Raw genomic sequence first — 17,020 nt, forward strand, 5'->3', positions numbered from 1 at the left:
TGTACTGTTTGTTATTTAAATTCATTTTACTGTTAGTGACACAGCTTTTGCCTTAAAGTTAATTTCTGATCTCCGTTTAGCATGTTTCCCCTGAGATATGGACCTGTGAGTGACACATTATCCCACTTTCTGTGCATGTGTGATCTGATTCCACTACTGTGCCATTAGACTATTTACAAGGTAAAGACATTTAGCACCAAACACTGCACAGAAATCATATGGGACAGTTGACAGTTGACAGTCATCCCTTCAGTCTTTACTGAAGCAGTACTATTCATTTGTTTCATTCCAGTGTAAGAAATGTGTGGCTATAAGATCTGGTTTAAGGATGAAGGTTATTATTACTATTATTTTTAAAATGCTTTTCTGCACAGATAAATTTGATGATGACTGATAGTATCTGCTGCTATAATAGCCGGACCTTCTTTTCCCTGTTTACGGACATGATGTAAACACAAAAAGACACAAGACATGAACTGAAATTTCCCACCAAATTCATCCCAATCCAAAATCAGTCATTATTGTAGACTTAACATAGATTAGAAAATAGAACTTTTTAAATTTTGTTACTGCAAAAATTCCCATAGTGCACGTTTAATGTGCAGCTATTAGGAGTAAAGACTCATTCACACCAAGAACGGCAACTGTAACAACAATAGCTATTTCAGATTCCATACCAACAGACAACAGCGTTTTTTTTATTATTATTGTGTGCTGCATGAGCTGTTATTTTCATCTGTTTTTTTAAATGTTGGAGTTCTTTAAAGTCAGTGGATTCTGATTGTTTTTATTGTTCATTAGCTGAAAAAGATCATTCTGAAAGTGATTTCAATGATAAAGTTCCTTTGTGTCGTTATTTTATTAGTTGTTGTGTGGACTTCCCTATTAAATTAGAATTAGAACTATTATTAAACTTTATAGTTACCATTAATAATAATTTATGCATTTAGCAGACGCTTTAAGCGACTTACAGTGCATTCAGGCTATACATTTTTTTTACCAGTATGTGTGTTCCCTGGGAATTGAACCCACGACCTTTTGCGCTGCTAACACAATGCTCTACTGCTGAGCCACAGGAACACTATATATTACATATATAGCCTTATATATTTTACTGTTGTTTTTAATCAAGTTCAGGCCTTAAAATAATTACTGCATATTATTCTGTCAATTAATGTAGAAACAGCATCGCTGTAGCCTCTTGTCAGTGTGTTTTGTAATGCTGTCTAATTTTCACTCTTATGAATAATGTAACCAGATTTGGGACTCATCTGCAGGATAGTTTGTACTTCGGAAATCTTTGTGTTCAGAGGAACATGAGTAGATGGATAAGGCCGAAGGGAATATGAGGTAAAGAGTATTGGAGAGGATGAGAAGAGGACCAGCGGAAGATTAACTCCAGAAGGCCAGTGTTCACATTTCCTATCCTCCACACACTTCCTCTATGGGAAGTGTGTGAGTATGTGTGTGTTTGTTTATCAGACATACTGACACATAGACACACTTTCACTAATAGTCTGTCTTTCAGCACTTGTCGTTCACACATGCTCACTGGCACCAGAGGAAACAGACGGGGAGGGGTGAAGCAGTGCAGAACAGGCCGTGAGGAAGCGGCAGTTACTACAGTCAGCACTGCTGGGACCAACACTGCAGCATATGCAAACACATCACAGCCTCACCAACACTCCAGAAGTGCCATGTTTCTGTGGAAAACATGTGGAATGGAGGAGGTGTCATGGAATCTGTGTGTGCTAACTCGTGCGACTGGGAAAGAGGAGACTGTGGTCGTGAGAAAAATAATGCCACTAATGTATGTGTGAGTGTGTGTGAGTAAGAATAACTAAAGTCCACACCAGGGTTTTTTAGGACATGCGCCCCCCCCCAAGTTTGTCTAATTTCACTCGTAAAGTAACATTTACTTTAATGTTTAAACTGACAAGACTTAAAACACGTGAGAATGAAAAACTTTCTCGAGGAAGCAGCACTGGCCTGATCGTTAAGATAGTTTTGGGGGGCTAAGGTGACAGATAGGGGGGCTGAAACCCACCTAAAAAGGGTTTAGAACCGCTTATTTACTCTCAGGTTGACGTGTATGGCACACTATTCAATTCTATTCTACTCTATTCTATTCTATTTTATTCTATTCTACATCCAAAACCCTGGCCCCATGATATCAAAATTGGTGTTTTGTGGCTTTTAGTTAATGTCTTTCACTTTATATTGTTTAATAATTGATGAAATTTGCAGAATCGACAATGATATTGAACTGAATTGAATCAACATTGACTTAAACTGAATAATAACAACACTATTGCCTTCTGTAGAGCTGCTTATAGCTGAATTGAATTTGTTTCCGAATTTATAAAATTTACTTGTTTACAACACTAAACTGACTTCATCTTATGTTTGAAGAAGTTTACATTAGGCCTATTGATTCTGTTGGTTTACATGTTGATTTTTTTTAATTGATTTTCCAGTTTCTGTGAAGCTTCTTTGAAACAATCTGTATTGTATAGAGCACTATATAAATAAAGGTGACTTGACTTGACCAAATTTAGCAGATTAGCTTTTAAGCCTTTAAAATGTACAGTCTTAGGACCCATACAAACAGAACATGTTTTTGCATGTTTTCCATTGTTTTTCAATGTAATAATGCACTAGACAGAAGTATTTGACTAGTGTGTTTGAGTCTTTTCCAGTCACTCTTGACAGAGAGAGTGTTCTAAAAGGGGGGCACTCAAGTTAAAAGAAGTTCAGCTTTTAATAGGTCATGAAGTGCCTTTTTTATTTTGTACTGTTCTCTGAGGTCCACTTATTATGTTATCAATATTTTTACATCAAAAAACATAATTTAGAAGTAATAAGCTATTTTCTGTCCTGTTTTGACTCCCCTCATCAAAACGCTCTGTTTGAATAGGCGTGATGGATTGTAGACTCAGAAGTAAACGCCCACTGCTATGATTGGCTAACACTTATGTATGTTTGACAGCCTACGTCCTTCCCAGATGGACGCTGCTGTGATTTAATACTCAAGTCAAGTCAAGTCAAAATGTATTTCTATAGCACATTTAAAAGCAACAGAGTTGCGCCAAAGTGCTGTATAACAAAACACAGTATATAAAAAACATAATAGGAAACATGCATCATATGAAAAATAAACACATTAAAATAGAATCAGAGTGAACTGACATCAAAACCTTAAACTGAAATTAATCAAAAGCCAGAGAAAACAAATACATTTTGAGAACAGACTTAAAACTGGCTAGTGAAGGAGCAAGTCTCACATTTACAGGCAAACTATTCCAAAGTTTAGGAGCTGCAGTTGAAAAAACCCGACCACCCTTGGTTTTACAGCGACAACGTGGTACAGTTAAGAGAAGCTGATTACTAGACCTAAGTGCTCTTTGAGGAGAGTAAGGAATCAGAAGGTCACTGATGCATTTTGGTGCAAGACCAGATAAAGCCTTGTACACAAAGACAGCTATTTTAAAATCAATTCTAAACTTTACAGGAAGCCAATGTAAAGACGCTAAAATTGGAGTAATGTGATCCCTCTTTTTTGTTCCAGTAAGAAGCCTCACTGCAGCATTTTGGACAATTTGCAGATGAGAAATCGCCGTTTGAGGCAGGCCACAGTAAAGGGAATTACAGTAATCCAGGCGTGATGTTATGAAAGCATGGCAAAAACTGTTTCAGTTTTTGCAATTGATCTCAGATGGAAGAAGCTGCCCTTTACCACTGTGCTAATTTGTTTCTCAAAGTTGAGTAACGAATCAAATGTAACCCCAAGATTTCTTACATAGGGTTGAACACTGGCAGAAAGAGACCCTAAATTAAAAACAGATGAAATCCTAGAGTGGCCTAAAATCAGAATTTCGCTTTTGCTTTAGTTTAATTGCAAAAAATTATTAGCCATCCAACATTTTATCTCCTCAAAACAGTCGTAGAGCACATCCAAAGAATCACTGCTGTCAGTTTTTGCTGGAAGATAGAACTGTGTATCGTCAGCATAGCAGTGGTAGGAAATCTTATATTTCTTAAAAATGGCACCCAAGGGAAGCATGTAAAGTGAAAAAAGAAGAGGGCCTAAAATGGACACTTGGGGCACACCACATGACAAAGGAGCCGACGAAGAAGAAAACTTCCCAATGCTCACTGAGAAGGTTCTGTCTTTGAGATAAGAGGCCAACCACTGCAGAGCGACACCCTGAATACCCACCAACTTTTCCAACCGACGTAACAGAATACTATGATCAATTGTATCGAATGCCACACTTAAATCCAACAAAACAAGCACCACATATCAAATACACACACATCACAGTCACTCACTGTCCGGTCTACCGTTCACTCCTACGAACTACTCTGGACTCCCTCTGCCCAAAATCTCCTAGAACGAATTACCTGCTGTTCCTCCCACGATCCTCCAACGACTCCGTGGAAACGGCTCCACGATCTCCAACGTAACCGGCATACGATCCTCTCCATCAGAACTCAGATAAGCACCCTGGAACCATTCACTGTGTTGACATTCACCTGCCTTTAACTCACCTATTCCAGTCATCCACTTACCAAGTCAATAAAACCATCCTGTTTTGCACTTATCTGTTGTGTCTGGCCTTGCTTTGTGACAATTGCCTTCTGTAGAGCTGCTTATAGCTGAATTGAATTTGTTTCCGAATTTATAAAATTTACTTGTTTACAACACTAAACTGACTTCATCTTATGTTTGAAGAAGTTTACATTAGGCCTATTGATTCTGTTGGTTTACATGTTGATTTTTTATTGATTTTCCAGTTTCTGTGAAGCTTCTTTGAAACAATCTGTATTGTATAGAGCACTATATAAATAAAGGTGACTTGACTTGACCAAATTTAGCAGATTAGCTTTTAAGCCTTTAAAATGTACAGTCTTAGGACCCATACAAACAGAACATGTTTTTGCATGTTTTCCATTGTTTTTCAATGTAATAATGCACTAGACAGAAGTATTTGACTAGTGTGTTTGAGTCTTTTCCAGTCACTCTTGACAGAGAGAGTGTTCTAAAAGGGGGGCACTCAAGTTAAAAGAAGTTCAGCTTTTAATAGGTCATGAAGTGCCTTTTTTATTTTGTACTGTTCTCTGAGGTCCACTTATTATGTTATCAATATTTTTACATCAAAAAACATAATTTAGAAGTAATAAGCTATTTTCTGTCCTGTTTTGACTCCCCTCATCAAAACGCTCTGTTTGAATAGGCGTGATGGATTGTAGACTCAGAAGTAAACGCCCACTGCTATGATTGGCTAACACTTATGTATGTTTGACAGCCTACGTCCTTCCCAGATGGACGCTGCTGTGATTTAATACTCAAGTCAAGTCAAGTCAAAATGTATTTCTATAGCACATTTAAAAGCAACAGAGTTGCGCCAAAGTGCTGTATAACAAAACACAGTATATAAAAAACATAATAGGAAACATGCATCATATGAAAAATAAACACATTAAAATAGAATCAGCGTGAACTGACATCAAAACCTTAAACTGAAATTAATCAAAAGCCAGAGAAAACAAATACGTTTTGAGAACAGACTTAAAACTGGCTAGTGAAGGAGCAAGTCTCACATTTACAGGCAAACTATTCCAAAGTTTAGGAGCTGCAGCTGAAAAAACCCGACCACCCTTGGTTTTACAGCGACAACGTGGTACAGTTAAGAGAAGCTGATTACTAGACCTAAGTGCTCTTTGAGGAGAGTAAGGAATCAGAAGATCAATGATGTATTTTGGTGCAAGATCAGATAAAGCCTTGTACACAAATACAGCTATTTTAAAATCAATTCAAAAATTTACAGGAAGCTAATGTAAAGATGCTAAAATTGGAGTAATGTGATCCATCTTTTTTGTTCCAGTAAGAAGCCAAGCTGCAGCATTTTGGACAATTTGTAGATGAGAAATCGCTGTTTGAGGCAGGCCACAGTAAAGGGAATTACAGTAATCCAGGCGTGATGTTATGAAAGCATGGCAAAAACTGTTTCAGTTTTTGCAATTGATCTCAGATGGAAGAAGCTGCCCTTTACCACTGTGCTAATTTGTTTCTCAAAGTTGAGCAAATGTAACCCCAAGATTTCTTACATAGGGTTGAACACTGGCAGAAAGAGACCCTAAATTAAAAACAGATGAAATCCTAGAGTGGCCTAAAATCAGAATTTCGCTTTTGCTTTAGTTTAATTGCAAAAAATTATTAGCCATCCAACATTTTATCTCCTCAAAACAGTCGTAGAGCACATTCAAAGAATCACTGCTGTCAGTTTTTGCTGGAAGATAGAACTGTGTATCGTCAGCATAGCAGTGGTAGGAAATCTTATATTTCTTAAAAATGGCACCCAAGGGAAGCATGTAAAGTGAAAAAAGAAGAGGGCCTAAAATGGACACTTGGGGCACACCACATGACAAAGGAGGCGACGAAGAAGAAAATCAGTACATATCAAACAATCTGTAATAACAGACAAAGCAATAGCGATCATGTAATAAAAACAATTGCTCACACTTGTGTGGTGCGACGTTACTGTCGGATCCAATATGGTCAGCACAGCATCGTCTTTTAGTTTCAATCTTTCTGAAAATCCTGTGTTGAATTGTGCTTGAGTTCTTACTGACGCGGTCTGGAACATCACTAAAAATAAAGTTCATCCACTCTTTCCTAATGTTTTCCAAATGTCTTCGTATCCATCCTTATAGTTTGATTTCTGCGTAGACCTGCGTTCGTTTCTTTCATTATTTACACTACATGCACAAATCGGTGGGTGGGGCTAAACAGGGAGCAAAGTAGAAGCAGGCGTTGATCTTCTTCTGTGGAGGCGGTGTTTAGCCACACTATTACATCATAGAGTAGAACATTCCTCAAGCTATCGTTTTGGCAGACTGGCTTCATTATAATCTCTTTTTAGACTAACGAGAAAGTTTTGAGTTCTTAAACTTATAGGATGCTTTTATAGTACAATGACCTCTTATATGTATATTATGTAGAAATTTTGATTTCTCAGTTCATCTTGACCGCTTTAAAGGCTAATTCACACTGCACTGACAGATGTCGGCCAATGATGACAATTACCAGCTTACATTACGTCACTTCTAAGACATTCCATGACAAACCATGACTGAACATGCACCGACCAACAACAACAGATGCCAGCAGGGGAAACACACTACAAAACCCATCAAAATCCAACAAAACCCAACTAACACTGGTCATCATCTGTCAATGCAGTGTGAATTAGCCCTTAAAAAAATTAGTTTTTAGACTTTGCCTTTTTTACATTCCTCTACCCTGTCTTGTTTTCCTCTGGAAACATAGACAGAAAATTTGTTGACTTGTACATTTTTGTCCAATAAACCACTGTTTTTTATGAGTGTAAATACCACCTGCCTCCTCCTAGCAATAGAAAGTAGCAAATCATGGTTTGTTTTGTTTTCAATTGTCTCTCGTACATAATTTCCTTTGGCAGACTGAGAATGAATTGGCTGAAATATATTAATTTAGAAAGTGTCTTCATTGCTTTCGTGCATTGTAAAAGCTGTCAAGTGTAGTTTTGCTAGGAAAAGTAAAGACTGGCCAAGCCAGAGCCTATGGCATGTCCCGCCCATCTTACTATTTCAATAGGAAATGCATCAACACAGGAAAGAAAAGAGAGCTCTGGCTTTAACTGTAGTAGAAAGCTATACAACTCCAATATAAGAATTTTTCACTCTTTGCTCACAGCTTCTCTGTCAGACTATATAGTTACCATGGAGAAAAAGACAACAGAGAGACACATTATTTCCATAAATATGAGCTGTGTCCATGTAGGGTGTGAGTCTGGCTTACACTTTATGTGTTGAGTTCACACTTGGATCGTAGGTTCCAACCCTCAGCTGAATATTTCCATGTAGATGTGGCACCTCAGAGCGGATGTTAGTGTTTTCATCATTAGCTGATCGATTTAATTAATTGAGCGTCTGTTTTATGCGATCACTGTGACATCTGAGATTGGTTTAGCCTCGTACACACCATCTGCTGTTGTAAATCACGTTCATTCACTGCAGTGTTTTGCAGCTTTTTATTGATGCTTGTCCAGGTGTGGTGGTGATGTTGTCATGAACCTTTCCTTAACTCTATTGGACATTTTTGAGTAACAGATCACCATCGCCTTCCGTTCGGTGCTGATATGTACGTTCTCTATGTGCACCCAGTAAAAAACCCATCAAGGGCTCTAGTCCTGCTTGACGGTGTGGAAAGGCTTCAATCTCACACATCAGTGAAAGGAGAGGAAAATATTGGGTGAAGGGCAGAAAGAGAGTTTGGATTGGGATTCATGCCACTACAATTATCCTGTGAGAGTAATTGCTTTTGGCAGCACTCTCTGTACGATCACAGAGCAAAAACACAATTTGATTCCTGCGTGTACGTGAGAAAATTGTGCGAGCCGATACAGGTTGGTGAGGGACACTGACACCATTTTACAAGTGTGTTCTTTACTCATATTGGATCTGTGCAAGCTTTTATCAGCATGTTTCCATAACACTTTAGATTAGGGAACACAACTTTACTATGAACTAAGAGTTTTCCCTCAATAAACTGCTTATTAATAGTCAGTAAGGTAGTTGTTAAGTTTAGGTATTGGGTTGGATTAAGGGATCTAGAACATGGTCATGCAGAATAAGGCAATAATATGTACCCAATAAGTGCTAATAAACAGCCAATATACTAGTAATATGCATACTAATAAGCAACTCCTTAATAGTAAGAACTGGACCTTAAAATAAAGTGTTACTCATGTTTCTAAACACGGCGCTTACATTTCAATCCCCATGTGTGAAGTAAAGAGTCCAGTCAAGCTATGGATAAAAATGTGAGAATATCTGAATAAAAAGGGAATCACTCATCAAAGCTCCCAGTGTCGACTGTGTAAAGAATATTTTATGGAAGAGAATCTTAATTTTATGCACTAATTATTATCTTATGTACATATAACCAAGGGGTCTTTGAGAGGGGAAGCATGCAACTCCTCAAAAGAAGAAGAAAAAAAAAAACCTGGGCTGAGAAAATAATTGATGTAGCGAATCAGCTCATGGGGAAATATGAATAATTAATCATAACTAGTTATAATTAATTATAAATATTTAGATCCGCTGTAGATATTTACTTGACCTCTCAGGGTCAACTGTCTGTCAATTCTAAGAATGTTAATTTCCTGGTTAAGGGAAATTACTTTCTTACTGTACAACTCTACACAGAGCCTGCAGCATAAATCTGCATGATTAGGGACGCCAGTTATGAGTAAACAATGAACAACGTCAAGTGTGATACAAATAAATGACTTTATTAACTACATAAACACTTAAACTAGTCTAACATACTACCTAAACACTGAAACTAGTCTAACATACACATACACACACACACACACACGCATACAGTTGGTATAGGAAAGGGTTTATAAATATTTGACTCAAAAATAAAACACAGTGCAGACCAAATTTCACTGTTCTTATCAAGCTTCTATAGTGTGCTGTGAATGTGAGGGAAGAAGGACAACATACGAGTGAAAAGTCTTGTGAAAGCTGATTACCTTGTCAATAAAGCCCACCTGTCATGTTTTGTTCATCACTATAATCAGATGATTACACTGTCAATGTAATACTGAACACAGAGGTAGACTTTGCCTCTTGATTTCATAAATCCACCTCATGCCACTGATATTGTGTGATCTTAAGTGATCTGATCTTAAAGGTTTAGCTCAGCCAAAAATGAAAATTCTGTCATAATTTACAAATATCATTTACAAATGCTTGACATGTCAATGCTCATTTCTCGTCAGAAGACTTGAATTGCTTGACTAATATGCATTAATTTTACAGTGTCTTTTCTTACCTTTAGATGTGTCAAAGTTTTGGTGGAATGAATTTTGAAATTTGGAATGAATCTCCCAGGTTTCATAAAAAAATTATCTTCATTTATATTCCAAAAATGAACGAAAGTCTTATGGGTTTAGATAAAAGCCCTCCACCTTTATTATAAACACAAAGCTTAAATTAATTTAAAGCAAAACCGGATGTCTTGATGTGCTTTGCCTTGCCTAACACAAGCACAAACTGTGTTCAAAATTGAATGTGGGGAAGATAAAAACTAAAACATTTCTGCACAAACTCACAGACCAGTCATGTCTAATTATGTTATTATGCAATCAAGGTTTTATACTTCACTTGTGTCCCAATATCCATGTAAAACAGCAAACTTACATGTGCAAAAATAAGTTTGGTGTACCACCGTGTTGGGGTGGTTGTCTGGCACGGCCCTCCTGTACAACAGAAAATTCTAACTGAGCTTTTAAATTTTGATTGACTACATATCAGTCTGATGATGAATAGGCTGTTTGTCAAGTTAGTAATTCTAGATGTATGCTGTTTGTGTGTACACTTGTCAGCACTTTGCATGCTTAACATTAATTGCATTATATAAGCTGCTCTGGAATATAAGTTGCAACACATTTCAAATTATAAAAACATGACCTATATTACAAAAACTGATGACATAATATTAATTTTTGGGAGAGCTATTTACAAAATATTAATTTGATCAGACGTTCCCCTTTATATAATTAGTAGAAATATAAAAAAATGACATATTACAGAGTTTAAGAAATTGATGATAAATATTTAAGTTCATATTGAAATCCTTTTGAATATATTTTAGCCTGAAGCAAATTTTTTATTGTGGTAGGTCTGAGCACAGACCTTCTGAAACTCTAGAGGGAGGCATATGTGTGATTATTTTGAATTTTGTCGGTGAGGCTTTAGTTCCCAATTCCTTTTTTAATTTTCATCAGTTTATGTGATGTTGTTGTACTAGCAGACAAGTCTGACAAATATCCTCCAGACAGTTGCTCCACCATGACAATGAGATGAGTTAAAACAAAATGTCTATAAATGTTGAAGTGGGTAACAGCAGTAGCCTGGTTGTTTCTCCATGTTTCTCTTGGCTGTTGTCGTCTTTTAACTTGATATGCCACTTAGAAGAGCAAACAAACATGTGAAACGAATGCATTATTTAGAGTTTCTGGAGACAGGCCTAGTATCACCAAACTATACACATAAAAATATACTTTTAATCAACACAGCGTGTTTGTAATGGCCTGCATGACATGATACGCTTGCATGTGAAGAAGCCAAGTAGTTTCTCAAGTGGCCTCTGTCATTAGAGTCATCATGTAAGGGTCTTGCTGCTGAGACGTCATGCCATGTTTAATGTCCTGTAGTTCAAAGATCCAACTCATGCAAGTAAATCAGCCGCTAATGAAGGTGAGTACATTGGGCTAATTAAGCGTAGCATGTATGGGACTGAGTACAGGGGAGTTCAGATGGTGAGCAGGAAATGGAAACATGGAAAGATTAGATTTTAGACATGAGACATTTTACGTAATCTTAGTACCGTTGCACCACTAAGGAAGTAATTAGTTGTTGTTTGTTGCTTAGTTTATTCTGTGGATTTATTGTATTTTATTGACATGAATATTACACCGATCGGCCTGTATTGGTGAAGGGCCCAAAATCAAATGTAGGTTGTTTGAAATAAGTTATATTGAGTTTGTATTTTAAAGGGGTCATATGATGCAATTTCAAATTTTCCTTTCTCTTTGGAGTGTTACAAGCTCTTGGTGCATAAAGAAATCTGTAAAGTTGCAAAGACTAAAGTCTCAAATCCAAAGAGATATTCTTTATAAAAGTTCAGAGTCAGCCACACCTACCTAAAACGGCTCGTTCTAACAAATAATGTTCTTTTTAGCAGCATCATATGACCCCTTTAAAAGTATTGTGTCTGATCCTGACAAAAGACTTAGTGTTAATGACTTCTAGAACAGGCAAGCTAGTACCTTTCCTATCTTATTTAGCCATTCCCACACATCCCTCTTTTAAAGCCCCTTCTGTTTGTCCTGATGCTCAGCATGTTGACTTTGCTTTGAATTCCATCAATCTTTATGCTTTGAAAATCAGGCAGAGTTATGTAAAAGGAAGAAATAGCATATTAATTTCCTCTTGGAGAACTAGTGCTGAAGTTGTAATTAAGTGTGCTCAGTTAACCTCTCGGGAGATAAGTGAGCGTCCTTTTTCATCAGTGTCTTTTTCTGTCTCTCTGCAGTTAGCTTTAAATAAAGACATGCTGTTGGTGTTCAGGATTATAAAAGTCTTAAAAATGTGTGAATCATTTTGCCCACACCACCATTACATTTAGACCTCACCGTGTGACGTTTTTGCTAAGAGAGCATTATATATATTTTTTTTTCATTTTGTAGATTATCAGTCACATTGAACACCCTAGTAAAAATGTATGTATTTAAAATACATTTGTTTCATACTAAGTATAGTACAAATCTATTAAAGGGGTCATATGATGCTATTTCAAGTTTTTCTTTCTCTTTGGAGTGTTACAAGCTGTTCGTGAATAGATAAGATCCCTAAAGTTGCAAAGACTAAAGTCTCAAACCCAAAGAGATATTCTTTATAAAAGTTAAGACTTGTCCACGCCCTCCTAAAATGCCTCGTTTAAACACGCCCCCAAATGTCTAATGTTTAATGTTTTTGTCTCGTTGCATACGGCATCACAGTATGGTAAGGGGCGTAACATTTCCGTCACACGCTCGAGGTATTCGGCCAATCACAACGCACTGGATAGCTGGCCAATCAGAGCACACCTCGCTTTTCAGACCGATGAGCTTTGTAAAAATCGACGCGTTTCAGAAAGGCGGGGCATAGAGGAGCAACAATAATGTACATTATGTGGAAAATAATGTGTTTTTTTAACCTTAAACCGCATAAACATATTTAAACTTCAGCACTACTTCTGCACAATTAAAGTGCGTCAAGTACAAAATTAGTTGTTACAATTCAGCAGACTTTATGTATACCAGTTCAGTACAATTGCAGGGTATTTTAATTAAGTACATCAATATGCAAATGTATTTGTAGCATACTTAGCATGAAATAAATGTATTTCAAATACATTTTATTGTATTTATTTTTCACTAGGGCTGTCATCTCTTATTCTGATTCTTTTCATAGTTCAACAGTCACATGTAATATGTAATCAATGTTCATCTGAGTAGTCAAATTTAACTGATAAGACTGTAAAGATAACTATAATGATAACTATATTAGCGTCAACACCAACGGATGGTAATGTTTTGTTTATTATAAGTTTGTGCCGCAGTAGTCTTGTGCCGCTTAAGATATTTGCGCTCTTCAAATCAGGTGGATTCTGACGGGCTGTCAATGTTTTTATCATTGCTCAGCTGGAAATTTGTTTTGAAAGTTATTCAAACTATATTGTTTCTCTGTATCCTGGACTCTCTTAGAATTGGAGTGATTATTAAAACTTTATAGTTATAGTTGTCATTATTAATGTCTTTGGTGTCAGCAGGCCTTTAGCATACAGAACTACCATAAACCAAGAGAAAAAAAAAACATTGTTTGTTCTATGAATGCATGTCAGTATGTCTTTTCTGTTGGGTGTCCAGCTCGAACTGCCAGATAGAGAAACATATTAGGGTTGTAATGATTTAATTGTTATTAATTGTTAACCCTTTGATTGCAAATTTAGTGTGCGGCTCATTTGCTCTGTTGGATGTTTCCACCTCTCTGCTGCCATAGTATGCAAATTTATAAAAACATAAGCAAATTGTATCGGTTTATATTTATGTATTTTTTTCTCTCCCCTCCCTTCTTTCCGCACCTCTCTCTCTCTCTCCTTTTCTCTTGCTCTGACTTCCTCCTTCTATCTGCATATCTTGTTCTTCTCCCCTCCCTCTGTCTCTCTCTCTGACAGCCGCCACCAACTTGGACTCGGAGAGCAAACGAACGGCCCACTTCCAATCGTCATGGCAACAGCATGTGAATGTGTTCGGCTCGTGGAGTAGGCCGGAGTGTGTGCAGGAACTGCACCAGGAGGCTCAGCTGAACCTACAGAATCTGCATCTCTTGTTCTTCTCCCCTCCCTCTGTCTCTCTCTCTGCCAGCCGCCACCAACTTGGACTCGGAGAGCAAACGAACGGCCCACTTCCAATCGTCATGGCAACAGCATGTGAATGTGTTCGGCTCGTGGAGTAGGCCGGAGTGTGTGCAGGAACTGCACCAGGAGGCTCAGCTGAACCTACAGAGTCTGCTGCAAGGTAGGAGAGTCAGTTGCTTCAGAGCGCTTCGTCTGCGTGTTTCCGTGCCACTAGAGGTTGTGTAGCCCGATCATCTGCCTGCCTGGATCTGCCTATCATGTGTTTTCGTTTTGATTTTGTGGGTGTGTGTTTTGAGTCGCCTTGCATGCTGGCTTGTCTGTGAATATCATCCACTTCCATTCCCATTCTGTGTTTCCCAGTGCGTGTAAGAGAGGCACTATTTGTTTTTCTATTCCTCTGAGCATCCTCATGTTTTCCCTCCACTCGCCTCCCATCATTCCCCCTCTATTTCTGACTCATACTTTGTCCTTCTTTATGATCCATTAGATTCATTTCCATTTGCAAATAATACACAGTCTCCCTTTCTCTTTCGTTTTTTTTCATTCGCTGAATGAATATGCCAAAGCTTGTGGCTGTTGCCGCTGTGAGTGTGTGACTGTACATGGTTAAATTTCCCTCTTTTATCTCTTTCTTGTTTGATGTCTGCTATTAATATATATCTGTGAGGTATGAGATGCTATTCTGGTTTAAGCTTCGCATCAGATTGACTGGGCAGCTGTTGCTTAAACAACAGTGAGTGGGTGGTCAGTGTTTACGAATGTGTGGCACTGAGCTATGTGCATAAACAGCTATTTGACTTTGCATATGCCTGTCTGCCGTTCAAGGTTGCAGCCAAATATCAAGACATGTCGCTGAAAACCTTCTGATTTACCATTTATTCAAAATTTTGTGGAAACATGGCAGTTACAGCCTGACAGAATATCTGCCATTTATTCCTTTCAAATTTAAGAACACTGAAATTTGAAGAAAAAAACCCCAGTTGATATCACAGTTTGTACAGTTGATATTAATAATATTATCAATTCTTGACATTATTAATATAAATAATATACAATGTTACATTTACAATTAGTAGTATTTAGTTTACAATAGCAGTATTTGTTTAGTAAAAACTTTTGATTTAAGTAATTGAAAGTAAATATATATTTAAAGGGATAGTTCACCCAAAAATGAAAATGTGATGTTTATCTGCTTACCCCCAGGGCATCCAAGATGTAGGTGACGTTGTTTCTTCAGTAGAACACAAACGAAGATTTTTAAGTCAAACTGTTAAGGTGCTTAAGCTAATCAGTGATATTGTATTTATATCCCATCCCCCCATGCTTATAAATTATTTTTGTTCAGTTATGCACGAGAAATGTAGTAGAAATTCCCCTACGCATTTCCCCTGACTTAAGTTTAGCTGAGAGCATCTACTGGCGACACTGAGCATCTAGTGATGAAAATTTAAAAGTTTATACTCTAGCGCGTATGCTGGCGACACCCTACTGAGCCAGGCAATGTCTTGCCCCTTTTGAACACTATCACTTGGGACTAGGATCTCTAGTGTTCCACTACACCTGCTGCGCAGCAGTAACCAGACAGACTCCAAACAATGCCCTTGAATATGCTTTAATCATGGCCTGGAGGACCTCATACCAATCAATGAGAATCCCCAGCTTTAAGGATACAACAGTTTATATAAGAAAGGTACATAGCCAAGGTAACATTGTCACGTTACATCATTTTCCTCTAATATGATTGGTTCACTTATATGGCAAATCAGCTTGTTCCTCAAATCATGAGATTGTATCATTATTAGTTTTTTTCAGACGTCTAGACGTCTTGTCTTGTCCATGTTTCATTATTGCAATGCTACTAAAGGTTAGAGCATTTCTGTTCCTTAAAACATACTTAAAGGTTAAAAAGGGAAATGTTAGTCATCATTTATGATCAACTGATTTTATGATTAATTTGAAAATGATTACATTTAAAATTTACTTCACAGAAACAAAGACCAAATGGAAAACAGACCAGACAAAAACTGCCCAAATTGATAAGAAAAGGGGTATTGTTGCTCTTGACCTCTTCCATTCCTCTACTGCATACACAAGACAAGGAGTGACCCATATTTAATAAATGGGTGGTTTTCAGTGAGCATCTTGTTAGGGAATGCTTTGAGGTCATTCATGACCACTCATTCACGCTTGAGTGGTTGGCATTTTGTCTAGGCGAGCCATTTGATTGGCTGATAAGAATGGAGATGTTTGAGTCCCATTAGTTTTACTGACTGGCCTAAGATCAGGTCAGGGGAGGAGGGGTGAGTGCTTTTGAAATACCTTCACACACACACAGACATATATACACACTTACTCAGTCTTGCTGATGCTTCTGGTACTCGCTCCCATACATCATCTTTGAAGTTTTCATATTGGTCTTTGAAGCCTACCTTTCCACAGAGGCTTGTATGAACCAACCAGTGTTTTGGTGAGTTCTGACACTCTATCTAGTTTACTTTCTTCTCTCTTGGTTGGATGAATTTCAAAGAATGCTTAGCTGCATCCATTGTAATTCTCACATTTTGCAAGTCTTTAAATTATCATAAGCAACTTTGCTGAACTTTATTTATTACAATACCATTCAAAAGTTTGGGGTCAGTAAGATTTTTTTAAATACATTTTTAAAAGAAGTCTCTTATGCTCAACAAGTCTTCATGTATTGGATCGGAAATACAGTAAAATACAGTAATGTTGTGAAATATTATTACAATTTAAAATAACTTTTAAAATGTAATATATTACTTTGATGGTAAAGCTGAATTCTCAGCAGCCATTACTCCAGTCTTTATTGTCACATGATCCTTCAGAAATCATTCTAAAATGCTGATTTAATGCTCAAGAAATATTTCTTATTATCAATGTTGAAAATAGTTTTGCAGATTAATTTTTGGAATCTGTGATACTTTTATTTATTTATTTATTTTTTAGGATTTTTTTATGAAGAGAATGTTTTACATTTTT

At 37.2% G+C, this 17,020-nt stretch overlaps 1 protein-coding gene across 1 annotated transcript in view; it reads left to right on the top strand.

The window, feature by feature from the left end:
• The window catches only part of LOC107707899 (NHS-like protein 2), an 87,429-nt gene that overhangs the window by 57,061 nt on the left and 13,348 nt on the right, over positions 1-17,020 (top strand). The window contains exons 2-3 of the mRNA XM_016512009.1: positions 13,838-13,910; positions 13,978-14,180. Coding sequence (XP_016367495.1) covers positions 13,838-13,910; positions 13,978-14,180 — 276 coding nt within the window. The remainder of the gene's footprint in view (positions 1-13,837; positions 13,911-13,977; positions 14,181-17,020) is intronic.

This window comes from Sinocyclocheilus rhinocerous, unplaced genomic scaffold (genome assembly GCF_001515625.1).
Source record: "Sinocyclocheilus rhinocerous isolate Xijiao unplaced genomic scaffold, SAMN03320098_v1.1 scaffold2852, whole genome shotgun sequence".
NCBI classification, from domain to species: Eukaryota; Metazoa; Chordata; class Actinopteri; order Cypriniformes; family Cyprinidae; genus Sinocyclocheilus; species Sinocyclocheilus rhinocerous.